The 20,775-nt window shown below is 51.9% G+C and overlaps 2 protein-coding genes across 3 annotated transcripts; both read left to right on the top strand.

Annotated features, from left to right (window-relative positions):
* Nucleotides 1-1,839: 1,839 nt before the first annotated feature.
* Nucleotides 1,840-20,297, top strand: PNMA8C (PNMA family member 8C). Of its 2 annotated transcripts, none has more exons than XM_036090378.2 (2): nucleotides 1,840-3,052; nucleotides 19,986-20,297. In XM_036090378.2, exon 1 carries the CDS (start codon nucleotides 2,437-2,439, stop codon nucleotides 3,049-3,051), a length of 615 nt encoding a protein of 204 aa, XP_035946271.1. In that variant the 5' UTR covers nucleotides 1,840-2,436; the 3' UTR covers nucleotide 3,052; nucleotides 19,986-20,297. The 2 variants fall into 2 exon arrangements, with proteins under 2 accessions (XP_035946271.1, XP_035946270.1); XM_036090377.2 differs by lacking the exon at nucleotides 19,986-20,297 and adding an exon at nucleotides 4,289-6,156.
* CCDC8 (coiled-coil domain containing 8 subunit of 3M complex) lies at nucleotides 15,694-18,407 on the top strand. The gene has a single exon (XM_036090371.2). The coding sequence runs from the start codon at nucleotides 16,411-16,413 to the stop codon at nucleotides 17,941-17,943; it is 1,533 nt and encodes a 510-aa protein (XP_035946264.2). The 5' UTR covers nucleotides 15,694-16,410; the 3' UTR covers nucleotides 17,944-18,407.
* Nucleotides 20,298-20,775: the final 478 nt, after the last annotated feature.

Below are 20,775 nucleotides of genomic sequence, written 5' to 3' on the forward strand. Positions count from 1 at the left end.
CAATATGCAGATTATATTAATTGCAAATCAATAAGGAAAATGTGACAATCTAATTTTTTTTTTTTAAAGTGAAAGATTTTAACAGATTTCACAAAATATCCAAATGGCCAACATGCCTCTGAAAAAGTATCCTCAATGTCACTGGCCATCAGGAACATTCAAATTAAAAACACAACGAGATTCCACTCAGGAGACATCACAAGGAGATACACACCCGGGTTGCCAAAGTGGAAAATTCTGGCAATAACTAGTGTCAGTGAGGATATGAAGGAATTGGAACTCTCAAGCGCTACTAGGGGAGTATAAAATGATACAATTACCTTGGGAAACTCGGAGTATCTACTACACCTTAGCATCTGCCTAGGCTTATAACCGACAGATCCGGACGTATATGGTCACCAAGAAACGTGGAGTACATAATATGTGATTCCATTTATGTAAAATAAAAAACCAGAAAAAAAGGATCTATGCCATTGAAAGTCAGGAATGTGGCTACCCTTGACAGGATATAGTGACTTGGAGAAAGCAGAGGACACCCTTCTGGGGATGCTGATGATGTTCATTTATTGGATTTGGGTACTGGTTACACAATGTGTTCAGTTTACAGATTTTCCTTTATAACTTGTGCACTTCTCATTATAAATGTTGTATTTCACTTAAAAAGTTTAAAAAGAAAGTTTCAGAGGGATAGGTTTCAGGCATGGTTTGATCCAGAAGTATGTGATGACGTAAGGACATTGGCTTGGTTTCTCTGTGATTCAGCTCTGCTTTCCTCTGGTTGTGGAATTCATCCTCAGAATGGCTTCTTTCATGGTTTCAAGATGACCTCTTGCAGCTCCCATATTTATTATTTCACATCTAGGGGGAAAGAGTATATTTCTCCTCATAACTAGTCTCAAATATCCGAAGCTTCATTCTAATTGGACTGAGTTGTATCCAGCCCTTCAGCAATCTCTGTGAGCAGGGAGATAAAACACACTGATTGGCTTAGGCCTGGGTTACCTAGGTGACCATTTCTGAACCAATCACTGTGGCGGGGGGGTGAGATTATGCTGATTAGTTCCAGCCATTCATCAACCCAGTCTGAAGCTGGGAGTTTGGAGGATATTGATCCAACTCAAACCTGATGGCTTTTGATTATTGAGGTAGGAAGGGGAGAAATGGACATCGTGAAGGTGATCACATGTGCAGGGCGTTTCTTTTTTCTAAAAATATATTTGAAGCAATCACAAACTTACAGGAAAGTTGCAAGTACAGTACAAAGAACTCTTTTCCCTCCTGAACAATTTTGTGAGAAAATTGCCAGTATGGTGCCCTGAATGTTGTTGGGTGTGTCCTACAAACAAGGATATTCCAAGGTAAAGACTCTTGTTCCCTTTGATTTGTAAGTTTTATGTGAGACAACCTACTGCCCACATTCTTCCACCCAAACTTTCCATTTATGCATTTATTAATATCTCCACAGACTCGTGGATTTTTATTTTATCAAGGGGTTTATGATCTCATTTTTTAACACTGATGCTCAAATTGTCCCAGATTTGGCCAGTGGGAGCCCTTCAAGCTGGCTCTCTGTCCTTCCACCTGTTCTCATCATTCTTTGAGCATTTCCTTACTTTCTGACCCCCCCCGCCCCCCCCCGCCAAAAAAAAAAGGATGTTTCAGGCTCCTCTTGTATCTTCTCTGTCCCCTCTCCCCTGGAATCAGCCATTTTCTCTAAGGAGAAGGGAGGGTGCTTTTGAAGGCAAGGTGGCTGACCCCTCACCCCTGAGTGACCCCCTTGGACTCTGATTTCAATGCGGCCGGCCCCGGCCAATGGCAGAGGCGATGCTCCTGCGGTTGCCATGGAGACTTCTGGTCCGCAGAGCCGCGGAAGGAGGCGGTGACGTCACTGCGGGAGCAAGTGCAGAGACCACATCCTTGTCTTCGCCGGGGCCACAGGGCACTGAGGGCAGCCCTCTGGGCCAGCCGCGAGAGACCAGCCACCCTGCTTTCTGGGCCCCCATCCACGACACCCCGGTGGCCGCAGCCCCAGGGAGACCCGCCGTCCCAGATCGGCTGAGACTGCGAGGACGGGTGAGACCTTTGGCGACCATCGCCAAGAAAGGGGAGGTGCGTCTTCAGACCCTCCTCGGTGTGGCCTTGCCCAGACTCGGGACCCACGAGCCAGCTGGCAGACGCCACCTCTGTTTCACTGTGCGTAAGTCCCCGGGCATTCCCAAGAGCCCTCTGCGGGGAAGGTTACAGAGGGCTGGACACTGCAGCCCTGCGGGCAGGGCCAGGGACATCCTCCACTAGAGGGACAAATCGGGCCCGTGAGGCCTCTCTCCTGCTTAGCCTTTGGGAAGGGATCGTGGCATCCTGGATAATTTTGTGGATTCTCGAGGCAGCTCAGGTGTGCACCAGCGAGCATACTCCTGCCTCCGAGAGCTGGGCAAGATGCTCTTCGGGGTCAAGGACATTGCTCTGTTGGAGCACGGGTGCAAGGCGCTCGAGGTGGACAGTTACAAGTCCCTGATGATCCTGGGTATACCGGAAGACTGCAACCATGAGGAGTTCGAAGAGATCATACGGGTCCCCCTGAAGCCCCTGGGCAAGTTCGAAGTGGCCGGGAAGGCGTTTCTGGAAGAAGAGAGATCCAAGGCAGCCATCATCAGGCTGGAGGAGGACATCAATTATGCCGTGATCCCCAGGGAGATCAAGGGCAAGGGCGGCATGTGGAGAGTGGTCTACATGCCCCGGAAGCAGGACATAGAATTCCTGACCAAGCTGAACCTCTTCCTGCAGAGTGAGGGCAGGACGGTGGAGGATGTGGCCCGGGTCCTGAGGCAGCAACTGTGCCCCACAGTGACGGGCCCCAGAGAGCTGCCTGCCAGAAAGTGCCGGGCGCCCGGGCCCGGGGAGAAGGCGGGGGCCGGGGCCCCCGCGGGCGCGGACGGGGCGCCACCTCTGGCCCTGGTGGAGAAGCAGAGCAAGGCTGGAGATGACAAGAGAGGCAAGCGAAAGCACAAGAAAAGCCGTCGACGGCACCATGCATCTGACAAGAAGCTGTGAGGTGAGGTGGGGAGGCTGCAAGGGGCGGCAGGGTGAGGGGAGGTGACATCTGAGTGGGGCTGGGGGGACTGACCGGAAGGGGAGGTAGCCTTTGAATTAGTTTGGGGAATCTGAGTGAGTGTGGAGAGTATGGGGGTGAGGGTGGGGAGTATGATTCAGGTGTGTGGGTCACTTTGAATGAGAATGGGTGTCATCTGAGCGATGGGGAACATCTGACTAGTGTGAGTGAGGGGAGGGCATTTTGATCTGAGTTAACTTGTGGATTACATCTGAGTGATGGGGGTAACGTCTGCTTGAGCGTGGGCCATTCATTCATTCATTCATTCTGCAGATATCTATTGCACGCAAATCCAACACAGATCCCTGCCTTCACGGCACTCATAGAGACTGGGGAACATGTGAGTTACTGGGGCACATCTGAGTGGACATCGGTACCATTTGAGTAGATGTAGGTAATATCTGGTTGAGTATGGATCACTCAGTCACTCAACAAATGTTTTCTGAGCGCCCACAGTGTACCAGATGCTCTTTCAGGCACTGGGCATACAGTAGGGAACAAATAGACCCAAATCTTGCCCTCGTGGCACTCATTTTAATGTCTGAGTAGGTGAGGGGAACATCTGAGTTACCTGAATACATGAGTGAGCGTGGCACCATTTGAGTGTGTGGGTAGCATCTGAGTCTGAAGGTAACATGAGTTAGAGCGGGTAATATCTGAGTAGTTGTGGGCAACGTGTGACTGTGGGAGTAACACCTGAGTGTGTGTGTGAGTATTATTTGAGTGGGTGAGGGTACATTTTGAGTGAAGAACCCGCAAACAACGTCTAACAACCTGGAGACCCCAAGGGACCAGCCGGGAGGTCGCAGTCCTGGCAGAGAAGCACATCATCCCGACTGTTGCCATGGAGACCTCGGGCTGTCTCCCCCTCCCCACCCTGCGTGAGCAGGTGTTTGAAGGAAACGGAAGAGGAGGAACAGGGTCGGGGATTCCAAGGGTTTGCAGAAGGTCTCTTGCCAGAGTTGAGGAAAAGCCAAGCAGGAGGACCATGTTGGGGAGATCCCTGCTCTGGAGAAAAGCCGCTATCCCCCCCTCAGCACCCCCTGAGTCCGGATGTCGGGGACAGCCCCTCTTGCTGAGTATGTGTTGCCAAGAAGAGACACAGACCCTTCTAGATTTGGGCACTGCTGGAGATCCTGCCATTGCAAAGTCTAGACCTGTTTTTTGGTCTTTTAAAAGGATGGACCTTGAAGGTACTTCTGGCACAAACTCGTCCCGAGTGGGCCACCCTGATTTGCAGAAACCATGCCTGACGAAGTGAGTTGCCTGCTTGCCGCACCTGAGGAGCTCAGGGCTCTGTGTTTGACTCTGTCAAAAGCTGTCGCTGTCCTGTACACACTCAGTCTCCCTTACAAGGGATGGTCAGACATGGGACTCTTCTGCTCTGATTGGCCCCTGGGGTTAGGATATGGGTCTCCCCAAATTCAATTCCAGAAGCTCTGATTTGGGCAGAGGGGGCACCCCACTCTAAAGAACAAAAGGCAAGATTTTCAGGAAATAGTCCAAAAGGAGGTAAATAATTAAGAGGTCACCTTCAAGAGTTACCCATTAACGGCATTAACTTTGAGTCCCCCGTGGTGAAGAACAACAAAAACAAAGAAATGAATCAGGTAAAATCCAAACGTCCGTGGGTAGACAGAGCTCTTATTCAGGGCATCCGGTCTGCGAATTTGCAAACTTCCATTAGTTCAGGGATTGGCAAAGGTTTGGGCTGAATTTCTTTGGTTTTTAAAAAATGCAATTTACACACACACTCAGAAGCTCAGATTCTCACCTGCCAAATCATGATAGTGGAGACCCCCAACGTATTACTGCGGTGGGCATCAGTCACATCTGTGAATTCCAGCATCCAGCCCCTGTTCTTATTTCTGTGAGGCTACCCCCTGAGGCCCCCCTAGCAGAGCCAAAAGGTGGAGATTCTCTCTCTACCCACCCCTTCACCTTGGCAGCCAGGGTGCAGGCAAGGGACCCACCCTCAGGCAGTCTGAAATTCCTCTTAGGTCCTTGCATCCCCAGCAAGTGTCAAGACAGAAGGAGGGGCGCCTGGGTGGCTCAGTCGGTTAAGCGGCTGCCTTCGGCTCAGGTCATGGTCCCAGGGTCCTGGGATCGAGCCCCGCATCGGGCTCCCTGCTCAACAGAGAGCCTGCTTCTCCCCTTCCCTCTGCCTGCCGCTCTGCCTACTTGTGCTATCTCTCTGTCAAATAAATAAATTAAAAAAAAAAAAAAAGACAGAAGGAATTTTTAGAGTTCACGTACATTGACACCCTAAAAACCTGGAAGACTCTGATTTCTATAAACTCCCCCAGCTGACTCTGAATCATCAGCCTCACCATCCTTTTCTTTTGTGCAGTGGTCGGGATAAAGCTTTTCCTGCCATCCGCTCGTATATATTTACTCTTCTTGCAAGCGCATCTAGATGGCCTAGAAGTTTGTAGCTCCCTACTGATCTTTTTCTCCCTTGTAAGTTTCCAACGCAGGCAACCGCACTCCCCGCACTCACCGTGTATTGTGTTACTGTGTTCGCTGTTTCCTCAGAGTCTGAGCTTGAATAAGACCTCAGGCACATTAGCTTGTTGCATGCTGTTCTCCCATCAAGGCAGAGTCGCTGTATCCTAACAAGGGACAGTGTGACATTCCTTACCATCTTACTGCAGTATCAAGACTGTACATTTGTGCTTATTGTGGGTTTTGGGTGCTTCCCATACAACATCCATATGTGTGATACACAATGTGAGTGTGTGTCAATGTTCAGTGTTGCCCCTAAAACCCAATCTCCTACCCCTTCTCGAGGTTTTCTGGAAGAGTTTCCTGACATAGCGACGCAAGCAGTTGGGTCAACCGGTTGCCATTTGAAGCCAGTTATCTGTGTGAGTCAATACCTGGCTGGCACACAGCAAATCCTAAGAATTTGCTGAGAGATGCCCGCAGCTGGCCTTGGTAAACCCCCAATTTCAAGAGTGGGTTCCGTTAAAACTCTTCACTGTTCTTTGTGGTCGATGCTCTATTGTACAAATATGAACTTATAAAATAAATGTATGTGAATGCAATCACAGTATGCTCTTTGATGTGTCGGGGGATTCCATGCTAGATCTCATCTGGAAAAATTATCTAGGAGCGCCTGGGTGGCTCAGTCGGTTAAGCATCCAGTTCTTGATTTCAGCTCAGGTCATGATCTCAGGGTCATGCGATCGAGCCCCACGTTGGGCTCCACGCTCAGTGGGGAGTCTGCTTGAGATTATCTCTGTCTCTCCCTCTGCCCCTCCCCTCACTCGCGCACGTGAGCCCGTGCTCTCTCTTTCTCTCTCAAATAAATAAATCTTTCTTATTTTTATTTTTTTAAATTTCATTTTATTATTTATTTGAGACAGAGAGAGAGCACAAGCAGGGAGAATGGGAGAGGGAGAAGCAGGCTCTCCGCTGAGCAGGGACCCGGGTGCGGGGCTCGATCCCAAACATGACCCGAGCCGAAGGCAGATGCTTAACTGACTGAGCCACCCAGATGCCCATAAATAAATCTTTTTTAAAAGGGAAAAATAGGGGTGCCTGGGTGGCTCAGTTGGAAGAGCATGTGACTCTTGATCTCATGGTTGTGAGTTCGAGCCCCACATCGGGTGTAGAGATTACTTAAATAAACTTAAAAAAAAAAAAAGAATTCAAAGAGTTTGAGATTTCAGAAAACTGATACAGTGACTACATCTAATACCATGTAATTCACCCCATGGGCAGCGGGTTTGAGCAACTACCATAATCAAATCCATTAGTATTCTGTAGGGAAATGTAGGATATTGATATGAAGGGAAATAAATTAGGACTATAAATAGCCTCATGTCAGTCTAGATCTTGCCTCTAAATTTTATCCCTTACTTTTCTGGAGGGAGGGGGTGATGCAAAGCTTTCTGAGTTTGTTGGATTTCAGAAAAGGAGATTAGTGATTATGAGATGTTCTACTATTATGATCTTCATCTCACTCTATGGATAAGGAAAAGGAAGCTCAGAAAGGTTAAGTGACCTGCCTAAAGCCACACAGGAAAGCTCAAGAAGGCCGGAAGCCCAGGTCTTTCTGAGGACAGTCTGTGCTCCTGACACAGGGCTGGGTCTCTCTGCCACTCCTTCAACAGTGCTCGCCGAGGGTCAGGGATTCTGAAGGAGGGCTCTGAACCTCTGAGAGGCCAACCTCTATGTGATTCCCATGGGGCTGGCACTGGTGATTCTCCATGGGTTCCCCAAATTGCCTCTCTGTGCTTCTCCACCCTGCTCCGCACCCCGGGAGGCCACCTCCGTGCCCTGCATTACCGAAGCTCCTTTGCCCAATGACTTCCAGTCGGGATCAGCCAATGGGAGGCGGCGGCAGGAGGTGGCGGGAGGAGAGAGAGGTCTGGGTATTTCTTCCCTGCACTCTGGCTACCGGGCTCCCTCTGTTTTCCGGCACTGCTGGATTCTTCTACAATGACAAATCAGTCAGTTTGGTCACTCCTCTGCTTACTCCATCCCTCTTGAGAAGAAAGTTCAACATCTGTGTAACCCACTGACCCCCGCCTGCCTCGGCACCCCATCTCACAACACCCTAGCCACCCCACGACGTGCTCCCTCCCACCTCAGAACTTTTGTCCCTGTTGCTGCCTCTGCCGAGGATGCTCTTACATGACTCCCACGGACTCTTACCCCTCAGGTCTCTTTTTCCAGGAAGCCTTCCACGCCACCCCAAGATGGATTATTCCCCCTCTTTTATCTCCTCATAGCTCCCCTGTATTTTTCTGGCTTGGCGTGTCCCTCGATGGTGATTAATTTATTTGTGTAGATCTTTGTTTAATATTACTCTTCCTTGTAAGACTATGAGCTCCCAGGGAGCGGAGCTGGGTCTGTCTCATTGCTTGGGGTATCCCTGCGGCCCAGCACTCTGCCTGGCACGTAGTAGGTACTCCAGAAATACATATACAGGGGTGATTGTTTTAATACAGGTTTTATTTCTATTTAGGAATGGTAAGGCCAAGAGAACAGGAGATGACTGTCATTGAAAAGATAGTTTGGGGGGCGCCTGGGTGGCTCAGTTGGTTAAGCGACTGCCTTTGGCTCAGGTCATGATCCTGGAGTCCCGGGATCGAGTCCCGCATTGGGCTCCCTGCTCAGCAAGGAGCCTGCTTCTCCCTCTGACCCTCCCCCCTCTCATGCTCTCTCTCTATCTCGTTCTCTCTCAAATAAATAAATAAAATCTTTATTAAAAAAAAAGAAAGAAAGAAAAGATAGTTTGGCATATTCACAGAGCCCAAGAAAATAGGACATGTCACACCATGGGGTGCCACATGAGGAAGCACCAGCATTGGTTAGGAGGCAGAGGGAGGAGAGGGGGAACCATGGGCAAAAGCTTTTATTATGGTTTCTGCGGGAAGAAACGAGTCCCTCAAGAGTCAGCCAGGCCGCAGATACCCAAGCGTCAGAATATGGAAAATAAAAAGACACGGTCATTACAGTAATAAACATAGAACACAGATAAATATCTATTATGTGACTAGGGGAACTGAATCTGAAATTCCTCTAATTGGCTTGCTCACTAGGCAACCTGCCAAACAAAACAGCAGAGGCCTCTGCCTGGCGTATGGAGGTTTGGAGTGAAGAGTTGGACATATGGCCTGGGTTCGAGTCCTGACTTCTCCACTTCCCAAAGCATGATGAGCCTGGGCAAGCCATTGAACCTCCTGTGCCTCAGGTTGCTGATTTGTAAAATGGGGATAGTGGTAACCCATTTCACCAGGTGTGGGGAGGAGTATACCCGTTCTGACATATGAATGACTTGGCACAGTGGCCAAGAGGGAGGCAGCTATTAAGCATTGGCCACTGGGATCCTGGGTCCAGTTGACTGCTGCGTTTTGCATTGACAAAGAACGCATTAGCCTGGTTTTAGATCTCGGATTCCTGAACTAAACGTGTGCCCAGCTTCCTCAGAAGACAGTATGTTCCCTGTGTTCTGACAAAAGGCTGTCTTGGAACCTGGGCAAAGTAGTGAGTACACCAAGTGAGTACACCCCTCGGGAGACAGTACCCAACCTGTGCCCTAACATCAACAGGGCACATGATGGAGAGAGCGTCCAGGGATTCAGAGCTGCGCAGACAGACCTGGGTTCAAATCTTGACTCTGCCACCAACTGGCTGTGTGCCTTCAGGGAGGTGACTTCACCTTTCTGGGCCTCAGTTTCCTTATCTGTAAAACGGGGCTAATACTACCCATGCCACAGTTTCTTTGCAGCAAAGAGAGTATGTACCGTGCATTAAAAACAGAGGCTCTGGAGCGGCACCTGGGTGGCTCAGTCTTAAGCGTCAGTCCTTTGGCTCAGGTCATGATCTCAGGGTCATGAGATCGAGCCCCATGTCGGGCTTGCGCTGGGCGTGGAAGATGCTTAAGGTTCTCTCCCTCCCTCTCCCTCTGTTCTTCCCCCCTGTGCATGCATTCTCTCTCTCCCTCCCTCTTTCTCTACAATCAATCAATCAACCTTACCACATGGGACATTAAAAAGGGTACATTGTATAAGACATAAATTATACTTCCAATAGAGCTGAGCTTTTTTTTAAAAAAAAGTGAAAACAAGAGTGGGGCAGTTGGGAGGTGGGCTGCCTGGGGGAATTACTTCATTTCCATGCCTCAATCTCCTCATCTGTGAAATGGGTTGATAATAGTACCCACTGCTGAGGGCGGTCAGGAAGACGCAGAAAGACGCATCTTTATGGGGGAGTTAGGTATGTCATGCCAAAGGTTTCCTAGACTCCTGAGAAAAGGGACATCTAACCTCTGGATCACCCTGGGGTGAGGCTGGGGGTGCGGGGGGCAGACAGCAGAGGGAAGTTCTGCAGGCGGGGGCAGCGGGCATTTGAAAACCCTTCTAAGGTTCTCATCACCCATACCTGATTCCGGGGGTCAGGAGACTGCACAATATTTCACTTTGGGGATAATGGTTCTTGAGAGACAAGGTCACAGAATAAAACTTGGATGTTTTAATTTGGAACTTTCCTCACTGGGGTCTGGGGGATTAGCGGCCACACTGGGGGAGGGGGGGATCCTAGATTTGTTCCCTGTGCTTGCTATAGCAAATCACCGCAAACTGGGCGACTCAGAACAACAGCAGTTTATTCCCTTGAGGCTAGAAGTCCACCATCAAGGTCTCGGGAAGGCTGAGCTCCCTCTGAAGGCTCTAGGGGAGGATCCTTCCTTGCCTCTTCCAGCCTCTGGTGGCTCCTGGTGTTCTTTGGCTCGTGGCCACATCACCCCAGTCTCTGCCTCCGTGGTCACACCGCCTCCTCTGATTCTTCATGGCTTCTCCTCTGTGTCTGTTACCTCTCTCCGCTTCTCTCTTATGAGGACACTCCTGATGTCCCGCCCAGAAAATCTAGGGTAGTCTCATCTCCAAATCCTTCATTACATCTGCAAAGATCCTTCTCCAAATAAAGTAACATTTTCAAGTTCCAGGGATTCGAGCCTGAAATCCGGGGGTAGCCATTATCCAAACTATTACCAGATCTCTGAGATTCCCACCCCTCACCCCCTTTAAGGGTCCCTCTATGTTGTTGAAAGTGGAGAAACCCTCATTTCCAGTCTGGCTGGTTTGCAGGTGCTGTGTGGTGTTTCCAGATGGCCAAGTTCCTCTCTTGCCTCTGCTCAGCCCCACCAAGCATCACCTCCTGTCAGTCACCCGGGAAGATTATTTTTGTAATGCAGTACCCCACCCCACCCCCACCCTAAATGCTCCGATTCAGTAGGTTGCACTCGGGAAATCGTGATTTCCAAAACTCTCGCTAGTGATTCTAATGTACAACCAGATTTGCGAATCACTGCTTTAAAGGAATGTGCCACACGAATGAATGAATGGAGAAATGAACGAACGATTTTTCAAATATACAGCTATTCTGTCGGCTTTGCTTCCATGCTCACCAAACAGCCTCCAGATTTTAGTGCTGAAGAGGTGAGAGGCAGGCGTGGCCCAACTACAAGGCTGGTTCTGGAGGTCAGAGTGTGAACAATAAGGCTGCTTCCTGCTATATTTCTTGAGGACCTACTATGTGCTGTCGATGAACCCAACGGTTAAAAAGTGCAGATAATTTATATCCCGTTCATTCTAGACAGGGATCTGATTTCTGGGCAGTTGAGACTGAGGACAAATCCAGTGACTACGCCAAAGTTACAAATGTCACCTGGGAGAGAAGTCTTCAGAGACTGCTCACCAACCTTGCTCCCCATCCCCTAACCACCATAGGAAACTGGGAAAATAAAGGAAGCATAAGAGTATAGGGGTTGGAATCTAAGGAGCCTGAGTGATTCAAAGCTCTGTCACTTACTAGCTGTGTGGCTTTCTTTGGCCTCATTTTTTCTCATCTGGAAAATGGGAATAAATACTTGCTTAAGAGGGGTCGTAAAGAGTGGGGCACCTCGGTGGCTCAGTCTGTTAGAGCATCAGACTCGTGCTTTCGGCTCAGATCGTGACTTCAGGATCATGATCTCAGGGTCATGAAATTGAGCCCCCCCCCCCCCCCGAGCTCAGCGCAGAGTCTGCTGGAGATTCTCTCTCTCCCTATGCCCCCCCCCTCAAATAAGTAAATAAATCTTAAAGAAAAAAAAAAGAGGGGTTGTAAGGAATAAAAGAAAAAATGCACGGGGAAAGGGAGAAAGTAGGAGCTCGATCAAAGCGAATCATTATCAGTATTCTCATGCACCCTACTTTCGGGCATAAGAAGGGTGGAAATGGTCACAAAAAAAGAAAACCAACACTGATCTACATACACAGATATGGAAAGACTTCAAGCCCAGCTATTCAGTGAAAAAAGCAAAATTTATAGTAATAGATGTAGCGCAATCCTCTCGTTCATTCACTCAACAAATATTTTGAGCACCTACCAGCCCCATTCTAGGTTCTGAGAATTCGGCAGTGACCAAACCAGACAAATATCCCCTCATGGGTCGAGTATTTGAATAGTGAGACAACAAACAGTGAGACAACAAATAAGAAGGAATAAATAAATAAGAAAATACTAGGAAGTGGTAAGCGCCATGATAAAAATAATTCAGGGTAATGTGAAAAATCCCCTGGGGTAAATTCTAAAATTACACGTTTAAGCATTTTTTTTTCTTCCTGCAAAAATACAGAGCTATTTCACTGTGGTTACTTTGCTGGAAGAGGGCTGGAGGCTGGAGGCTGGGAGAGGGAGACTTGTTTTTCATTTTATACCTTTCTGGAACTTCATTTTCTTAACGTGTGTGTGTCACTTTTAGTATTTTTTATTTTTTAAAAAGATTTTATTTATTTGACACACAGAGAGAGCACAAGGGGTAGCGGCAGGCAGAGGGAGAGGGAGAAGCAGGCTCCCCATCGAGCAGGGAGCCCGATGCGGGCCTCGATCCCAGGACCCCGGGATCATGACCTGAGCTACCCAGGCGCCCCTTTAGTATTATTTTTTATTTTTTTTAAAAGATTTTATTTATTTATTTGACACAGAGAGACACAGCGAGAGAGGGAACACAAGCAGGGCTCCTGGGTGGCTCAGTAGTATTATTTTTTAAAGTGGCAACCAAGTGTAGCTGGGTAGAGAGATCTGGGCCACGTTTTGCTTTCTTCCCCCATCCTTTTTGGATTTTCATCTCTTTTAAACACGTATAAAAATGGGAGCTGTGATTATCGTTTGTTCTGGGGCGGCTGGAGAAGGCTCTCCGCTGCCAGAGATCTGAGTAATCTAAAATACCCACAGCGGAACTGCTCAGGGGTTGGCAATTTTTGTAAGAATGTTGAACATCTGAGGTTTTCGTTTCGAGGATAATCCTCCCCGCCCCGCCCCCGCCCCACTCCCACACATACATACACACACACACACACACACACACACACACACCACACACACACACACACACACACACACACACACACACACACACACACACACACACACCTTTTACCAATTACAGAACACAAATATCTCATCGGCGAGGTCATTCCACTTGGAAAACTCGACTTTTCGGACTTGGATTCATAAACCAACATTCCTCAAACGGGTAGCCTAGGGATTTTTAGTTTCCGGTAGCTTTTCAGGGAAGCTGAGTGGGGGGCTCAGGCCTAAAGAAGGGATAAGAAGCCCAGAGGAGGTGCCGCCCCCCACCCACTCCGGACCCTCCCCTCCCAGAGCGGACCCGTGCTGAAGCGCGTCTCCTCGTTGCCGTGGAGACCGCTGGGCGGCTGGAAACTGAGCACAAGGGAGGGGCGGGGCGGTGGGAGGCCAGGCGGGGGCTAAGCTCGCCCGCAGGGATGTAGCTTGGGAGAGGGAGGAGAAAATCCAGCAAGCCTATCGACCCGGCTCTGCAAAGGCAAAAACAACCCGAACGAGCCAGTAATTGTGCAAAGGCCTCGCTGAGATCTTCAACCCCACCCCCAAGCATCTTCCTTCCTTCCCTCTATCCCTTTCCTTCCCTCTTTCTCTCCACATCTGTCTGGTTCTTTCAAGAACTAAATAAAATCCCACGTCGTGAGTTAAATAAAATTATACGTGTTCCTTTTTTTATACCTTGTATTAAAGTCATTATTATTTTACAGAGTTTTTTGTTGTTAAAATTTTTCTTTTCACAGTTGTATATTTCATTCTAATTGGTTTCCTTTGTAATCCGATGGATGCGATCCTATGCATTGAAAAACTTTATCTTGAATACGGCCCCATGGCACTCAGAAAGGGTTAAGGATTCCTGAGATAGAGGATTCTGGAGAGGGTAGAGGCCACTCCTATCGTTGAGGGGGGGTGGTGTTGCAGAATGACCTCTCCAAAAAAGGTGACATTTGGGCAGAGGGAAATTGCCAAGAAAAGGTGGGGCCATAACAATCTGGAGGTTGAGAACAGCAAGTGCAAAGGCCCTGAGGTGGAACTGAGCCTGGTGTCTGATGAATAGTAAAGAGGCGGGGGTGGCTGGAGTGGAGTCAGTGAGGAGAGAAAGAGAGAAGGAAGTGGGGGAGGTGTGCTAGGGCTTTGTGGCCCCCCGTGAGGGCTTTGATTTTACTCTGAGTGAGATGGAGGCTTTTTAAAAGAGTAGAGACAGATCGAAGTTTTTAAAAGATTCCCTCCAGCTGCTGGGTTGGGGTCGACTGCAGGCAGTGAGGGGGAAACGGGGAGCTGTTTGCCTGGATTCCCCTTTCCCGTAGCTCTGAGAATTCCTAACAACAGCGCCCCACCCCCACCCCGCTCACACAGCAGGGTGCCTGGTTCCGAGGAAGCTCTCCCTGCAAGTTCACTGTTATTAGTACCAATGCCATCGTGGTGCATATTGTTGATGAGCCAGCTGCTTCAGGGTTACTGGGAAGCTTTGCACGTCCTGGGCCCCACATCCCAGGGACCCCGACCCCCCTCTGTCCATGGCCGATTCTGAGGAACTTTGCTTTAATTTAACTTACTTAATTAACATTTTTGACCACTAAAAATCCAAACAATCCAAAAAGATATAGAGGGGGGAAAGTACATGTCTCTGCCACCTCTGGGGCTCCCCAGTCTCCCTCCCCAGAGACAGCCACTGTCGGCTCGTACCTGAGATCAGTACACCCGCACGTCTAGACCTTTTGTCCGCCCCCCCCACACACACATATACACACACAAGTTGGACTGTTTCAGATTCAAGTCCAGGTTCCATCACTTATGGCAGTGGGACCTTGAGCAAGCGACTTTACAACCTCAGCTACAAAATGGGAATGATGGGGGGTGGGGCGCTTGGGTTGCTCATTCGGTTAAGCGACTGCCTTCGGCTCAGGTCATGATCTCAGGGTCCTGGGATCAGAGCCCCTGCACTGGGCTCTCTGCTCAGCGGGGAGTCCCTCTGTGCTCTTCCTCTCTCGCTCTTGCTCTATCTCAAGTAAATAAATAAAATCTTAAAAAAAAAAAATGGGAAGGATCATCAATCCTATTACCTGCATCATAATGTTACAGGGAGGATTTCGTGGAGCTGATCCACAGAAAGCTCTAGGAAATGCCCCATAAAACCTGACTATCCTTTTTACTGGGTGCTTCTTTGTACATGGCTGCATAGTATTTCAATGTGAGAATCGTACAGCAGAGCCAGTCCCTCCTGATGAACACCACTTGGGTTCATTCACTCACCCCCAAAGTATTTACCGAGCACCTACAGTGTGCCACGCCCCGCGCCAGAGGCTGGGGCAGTAAGATCCTGGTACCAATTTCTCCACCGACCTATATGCTTAAACAGGTAGGAACGGCTGGTACCCAAAGTCATAGGATGTTGAAGCCGAACAGTACGGTGCCAGCGGCTTCCCAAGCCACCTCCAGGGTTTGGCTGGAACCCGCGCGTTCAGAAGGGCAGGTTGGGGAACTGCCGCGTTTCCCGGGGAAGGTGCTGACGTGGGCCGCGGCGGGGCGTTCTGCTGGGAGGCGGTGGCCCCAGGGAGGCCCGGAGCGCGGCCACACCCCTGTGGGGGAGGGGAGGGAGGGCGCCCCGAGGGGAGTGGACAGCCCCCCTGTCAGTCTTCCCGAGTCGGGGAGTGTAAGATGAGAAGGGGGGAGGTGGGCCTCACCCTGGGGGGGAGCGAGGAGGAACTTCCTGCCCGCGCGCTCCTCGGCCGGGAGGTGCGGGCGCGTCAAGGTCAGCCTGGACGGGGGCGGCCGTCTGCCCGCGGGCGGGAGACCCTCGGGGGGGCTGGGCTGCGGCCTCCGAGCGCCTCGGCCATATTGAGCAGCCACGGCCGAGCCGTCTTTGTGCGCGCAGGCCTCTCCCAAGCTGCAGGCGCGTCCCTGGGCAGGAAGAGCCACGGGGGCAGCCCGTGCGCCCCAACTTGGAGCCCGGACCCCACATCTGCAGCTGGCGGTGGGCTTCGAGCCTCGGGACTGACCTCACCCCGGCTCACGTAAGCATCCTGGGAACTGATTCCCGCCAGTCCTTGGGGCGGGGGAGCCGGACCTGGTCAAGACTGGACTTTGTGGCGGGCAGAGAAGTTGGGAGGGGTTGGCTCATCCTTGGCTGGAGAGGTGAGACCCTCCGGGCAGTTCTAAGGGCACCCGTCCCACCCCCGTCCCCTAAGACTCAGGCTTACGCGTAGTTTGGGGTCGTTGCCCCCACCCCCGATTTCACCCTGGAGATCTTAAAGACCCTCGAGAAAAGCCACGTGGGGGGCTGGTTCCCCTGGGGCTTCCTCCCATCGCCCGACTGCCTGATCCTCTGGAGCGTCCCTGATGTCTGCAAAGATGTGGACTTGGACGTCCTCGTGGAAGCCTTGAAGCCCGTGGGGACCTTCAAGAAGATTGGCAAGGTGTTCCGCAGGGAGGAGGACTCCACGGTGGGGATGCTGCAGATCGGGGAGGACGTGGACTATCTGCTCATCCCCCGGGAGGTCAGGCTGGCGGGAGGCGTGTGGAGGGTCATCTCCAAGCCCGCCACCAAGGAGGCGGAATTTCGCGAGCGGCTGACCCAGTTTCTGGAGGAAGAAGGCCGCACACTGGAGGACGTGGCCCGCATCATTGAGAAGAGCACCCCACACCCGCCCCAGCCCCCCAAAAAGCCCAAGGAGCCCCAGGTGAGGAGGAGAGTCCAGCAGATGGTGACCCCTCCCCCGCGGCTGGTCGTGGGCACCTATGACAGCAGCAACGCCAGCGACAGCGAGTTCAGTGACTTCGAGACCTCCAGAGACAAGGGTGACAAGGGTCCCAAAGGCGCGGGGCGCCGCAGGAAGGTGCGCAAAATGCCAGTCAGTTACCTGGGCAGCAAATTTCTGGGGAGCGACCTGGAGAGCGAGGACGACGAGGAGCTGGTGGAGGCCTTCCTGCAGCGAGGGGAGAAGAAGCCCAGCGCGCCACCTGCCCGCCGCCGCGTGAACCTGCCCGTGCCCATGTTTGAGGACAACCCCAGGCCGCAGCTGTCCAAGGCGGACAGGTGGCGAGAGTATGTCAGCCAGGTGTCCTGGGGCAAGCTGAAGCGGAGGGTGAAGGGTTGGGCGCCCAGGTCCAGCCCCGAGGGGAGCGAGGCCCAGCAGGCCTCTCCCAGGCTAGAGAGGGTTGGGGCATCAGGGCCGGGCAGAGCCAGCGGGGGGGATAATGTGGGCAACACAGGAGACGGGCAGGGGCCGGAGACGCCCCCAAGACGATGGAAACCCAAAATCAAATGGGCCTCTTTTCGCCGTCGAAGGAGGGAGGAAGCAGCATCCACAGATCAGGGGGCAGAGGCTGCAGGTGATCAGAGGGCAGAGGCTGCAGATGATCAGAGGGCAGAGGCTGCAGATGATCAGAGAGCTGAGGCTGCAGATGATCAGGGGGCTGAGGCTGCAGATGATCAGGGGGCTGAGGCTGCAGATGATCAGGGGGCTGAGGCTGCAGATGATCAGGGGGCTGAGGCTGCAGATGATCAGGGAGCTGAGGCTGCAGATAATCAGAGGGTAGAGGCTATAGATAATCAGAGGGCAGAGGCCATACCTGTCCAGGGGGCAGAGGCTGAGGATAACCCAGGGGCAGAAGCCATAGCTGTCCAGAGGGCAGAGGCTGCAAATAATCAGAGGGAAGGGGCTGCAGATAATCAAAGGGCAGAGGCCCCAGCTGTCCAGGAGGCAGAGGCTGCATCGGATGGGGCAGAAGCCCCAGCTGCCCGGGGGGCCATAGGGACAACCCAAGGAGCTAAGGCCCGGAAACAGGTCAAGACAGTGAGGTTCCAGACCCCTGGACGTTTTTCGTGGTTTCGCAAGCACCGGAGAGCCTTCTGGCACACTCCCCGGTTGCCAACCCTGCCCAAGAGGGTCCCCAGGGCAGGCGAGGCCAGGAGCCTTAGGGTGTTGAGGGCAGAGGCCAGAGCAGAAGCAGAGCAGGGAGAACAAGAAGACGAGCTGTGAGGTGAGGGCAGGGGCTCCCTGGAGCTCGCCGCCACCTGCCATGCTGTCACCACCCAGGGCGCGGCCTCCCCCTCCCGCGCTGGGATGGAGATGCCCTTCCTGCGGCCATACTTGAAAATGGAGCTGGACAAGGGCCGGGCAGCGGGCCTCCCATCTCCACCCAACACCCCTCTGTCTTGTTAAAAGTTTATCTTTCATGCGTTGATTTTTTTAAAAAACAGACTCTTTCTAGTCACCCAAGGAACATAAAGAAAGAGCCGTACAAAGGGGTTGCATCACTCATGATTTTAACTTCTCCAGTGCAACTCTAGGTGCTCAGCTTGAAGGGGGGAAGTGTAGAGAAATTCTCTCCCCTCCCCTCTCCCTTTCTCTTCTTTTCTACCACCCACTTAACATTGGCCGCCTCCTTGAACTTGAAAAGAAGGGCACAAGCCAACATGCAAATAAAAATGTTTACCACGAGATTTCCTGCCTTTGGATTGGGCAACTGACGAATGCTCCAGAGTTATGTCGTCACTCCCTTGTATTCCTTCTGCTCCCACCCTCCAGGATGGTGCCCTGTGTTTATGTCACTTTGCTTGCCATCCCCATACCCCTGGCTCCTGGCCCATGAGGAGGGTGTCTCTAGCACATTACATACTTCCCCCGACCTCGGTTACATAGGACAGAATAATCATCTGGGAACATGTCCAAAATTCAGATTCTGGGGCCCTTCATGCCAGAGCTGTGGATTTGCTCCAGCTGCCTGTGTGGCCCAGGAATCTGTTTTGATCAAGCCCCCCAAAACATCTCCTGGGGCAGATTGGCCACTGGGCACATTGAAAACTCTTTGCAATAGAGACAGGCCAAAAAGCCTGATCTGGGTGTGATGTGTAGTGAGCTGTGACTGGCACTCATGATTGGGGACAGATAGGGTTGCTAAGGCCCTGTGGGCACTGAGGGACCTCTCTCTGTATTATCTTGTGTCCCCCAAAACGCCACCCCACCCACCAAAAACAGCGTATGACCACACCCCAGCCTCGCTGAGGGCGGGAGGAAAGAGAAATCACGGAGGAAGGAGACCTGGAGGCCAGCTCTGTCTTGGCTGGGACTGCAGCCCTGGCCTGGGTTTTTTCTTAGTTTTCGCTTCTAGAACTAAAGAATCGCCTGCTCTCACCTGCTCCTGTTCTGGAAGTAGTAGCTGCTGGTGCTCCTTCCATAGGATGCTAAGAGTCCCTTTGCACATGGTATAGTTCACAGTCCCTAGCCCAGCAAGGAAAAGCCCCAAGGGAGTTTGGAAGAAAGACAGGGTGTGGACCCCACCTGCAGGGATGGACTGTGCCAGGGGCCAGGGAATAACTAGGCTGGATGGGTCTCTGGAGTGCCCAGTGCATGCTCTGGATGCCAGGTTGGTGGTACCAATGGGGGCTGTCTCCATCTGGAATTGCAGCCACATGCCCACGAGGGTTTGGAGTCCTGGAAGGGGAAAGAAGGTGGGAGCGGTGATGGGGAGAGACACCAGGAGGAGGCTCCCAGATTTGGGGCCAATCCATCCCTCCCGCAGATTCTCCGTTTGTCCCTCCCATCCCCAGCAATCCAGGCATGAGCATCCAGGGAGGCCCAGGAGGCAGAGATCCCTTGGGTTCTCTGAAATTGTATCAGGGCTTTCATGTTACTTTTGATCCAAGGGGATTTCATTTATCACCTGAAGGGCCCAGTCCCCAAATGCAACCCATGGATGCTTCCAGGGTTATGGTTTCAAACATGCCAGGATATTCATGGGGGGAAGCACCAGAAAATAGGAGGACACCCTAAATGTGGACACTCCTAAATATCCCCAAAGAGAAAAACAACGGAACACATCCATAGAGGTGCCACCCTGCGACACCAGGGACTTTCTGAGTCCCCCATGCTGGTGTGCCTTGGCAGGAGGAAACCACCAAGGGGCAGGGTTAGGAGGGATTTGGAGCCTGGCTCACCCCTAACACCGCCCCTTACAAGCTTTGTTACCTTCCCGCTGGTTACCTTGTGCCACTTTGTGCCTCTACTTACTCATCTTAAAGGGGGATCCCAAGATTTGCGGAAACAATGGAAGAAGACGTAATGTGTTGGAGTTCAAATCAACCCCAACAGACCTCATCTCTCATCGTCCTATTCCTGTTCTACATCAGAGACGGCCAGAACTTCACGAGACATCTCAGCCCTGATGGGGGCCCCTGGGACAGGGGTTGCCAATCCTGGCTGGTGTGTGGAATGACCCGGGAGCTTTCCAACACCCCTGCCCAGGCTGCACGCTCAGAGATTCTCATGCAAATGGTGCAGGGTGTGGCTGGGGCTCCCGGAGCCCCGAGGCTTGCTGGGTGATTCCAACGTGCACCCAGGACCGACGGCTGCCACCCCAGGGCTCCAGGAGATAATCAGACCCCACAGCAGACCCCTCTCAAGCTGGTGGTGCAGCAGAATCCATGGGAAGCTCTTCTAAAACACAGACTGCTGGATCCCAACCCCAAGTGATTCCCTAGGTGTGGGGTGGGCTCAAGAATATGCTTTTCTATCAAGCTCCAGGTGATGCTAATGCTGCTGATCCCGGGACCTCACACGAAGGACCGCTGGCCTCCAGAAACGTCCACTTTCCGCAGCCTGACTTTCAGAGGTGGAGCTTTGGGCCTGGAAGGCCCTGGGCCAGTGCGTGCAGCATCCTGCGCCCTCCGCGGGAGTCTTCGCCGCGGCGCCTTTAACGAGCGGTCCTGCAGCGCCCCCTGGTGGGGACCGCGGGGGCCGCAGTTAATGCGGGCTTTCTCCCCTCTCGCGGGTGGTGGGTGGTGGGGAGCCCGCGGCGTCAGCTGGTCCTGG

The sequence above is a fragment of the Halichoerus grypus genome, chromosome 15 (assembly GCF_964656455.1).
Source record: "Halichoerus grypus chromosome 15, mHalGry1.hap1.1, whole genome shotgun sequence".
In the NCBI taxonomy this organism is placed as follows: domain Eukaryota; kingdom Metazoa; phylum Chordata; class Mammalia; order Carnivora; family Phocidae; genus Halichoerus; species Halichoerus grypus.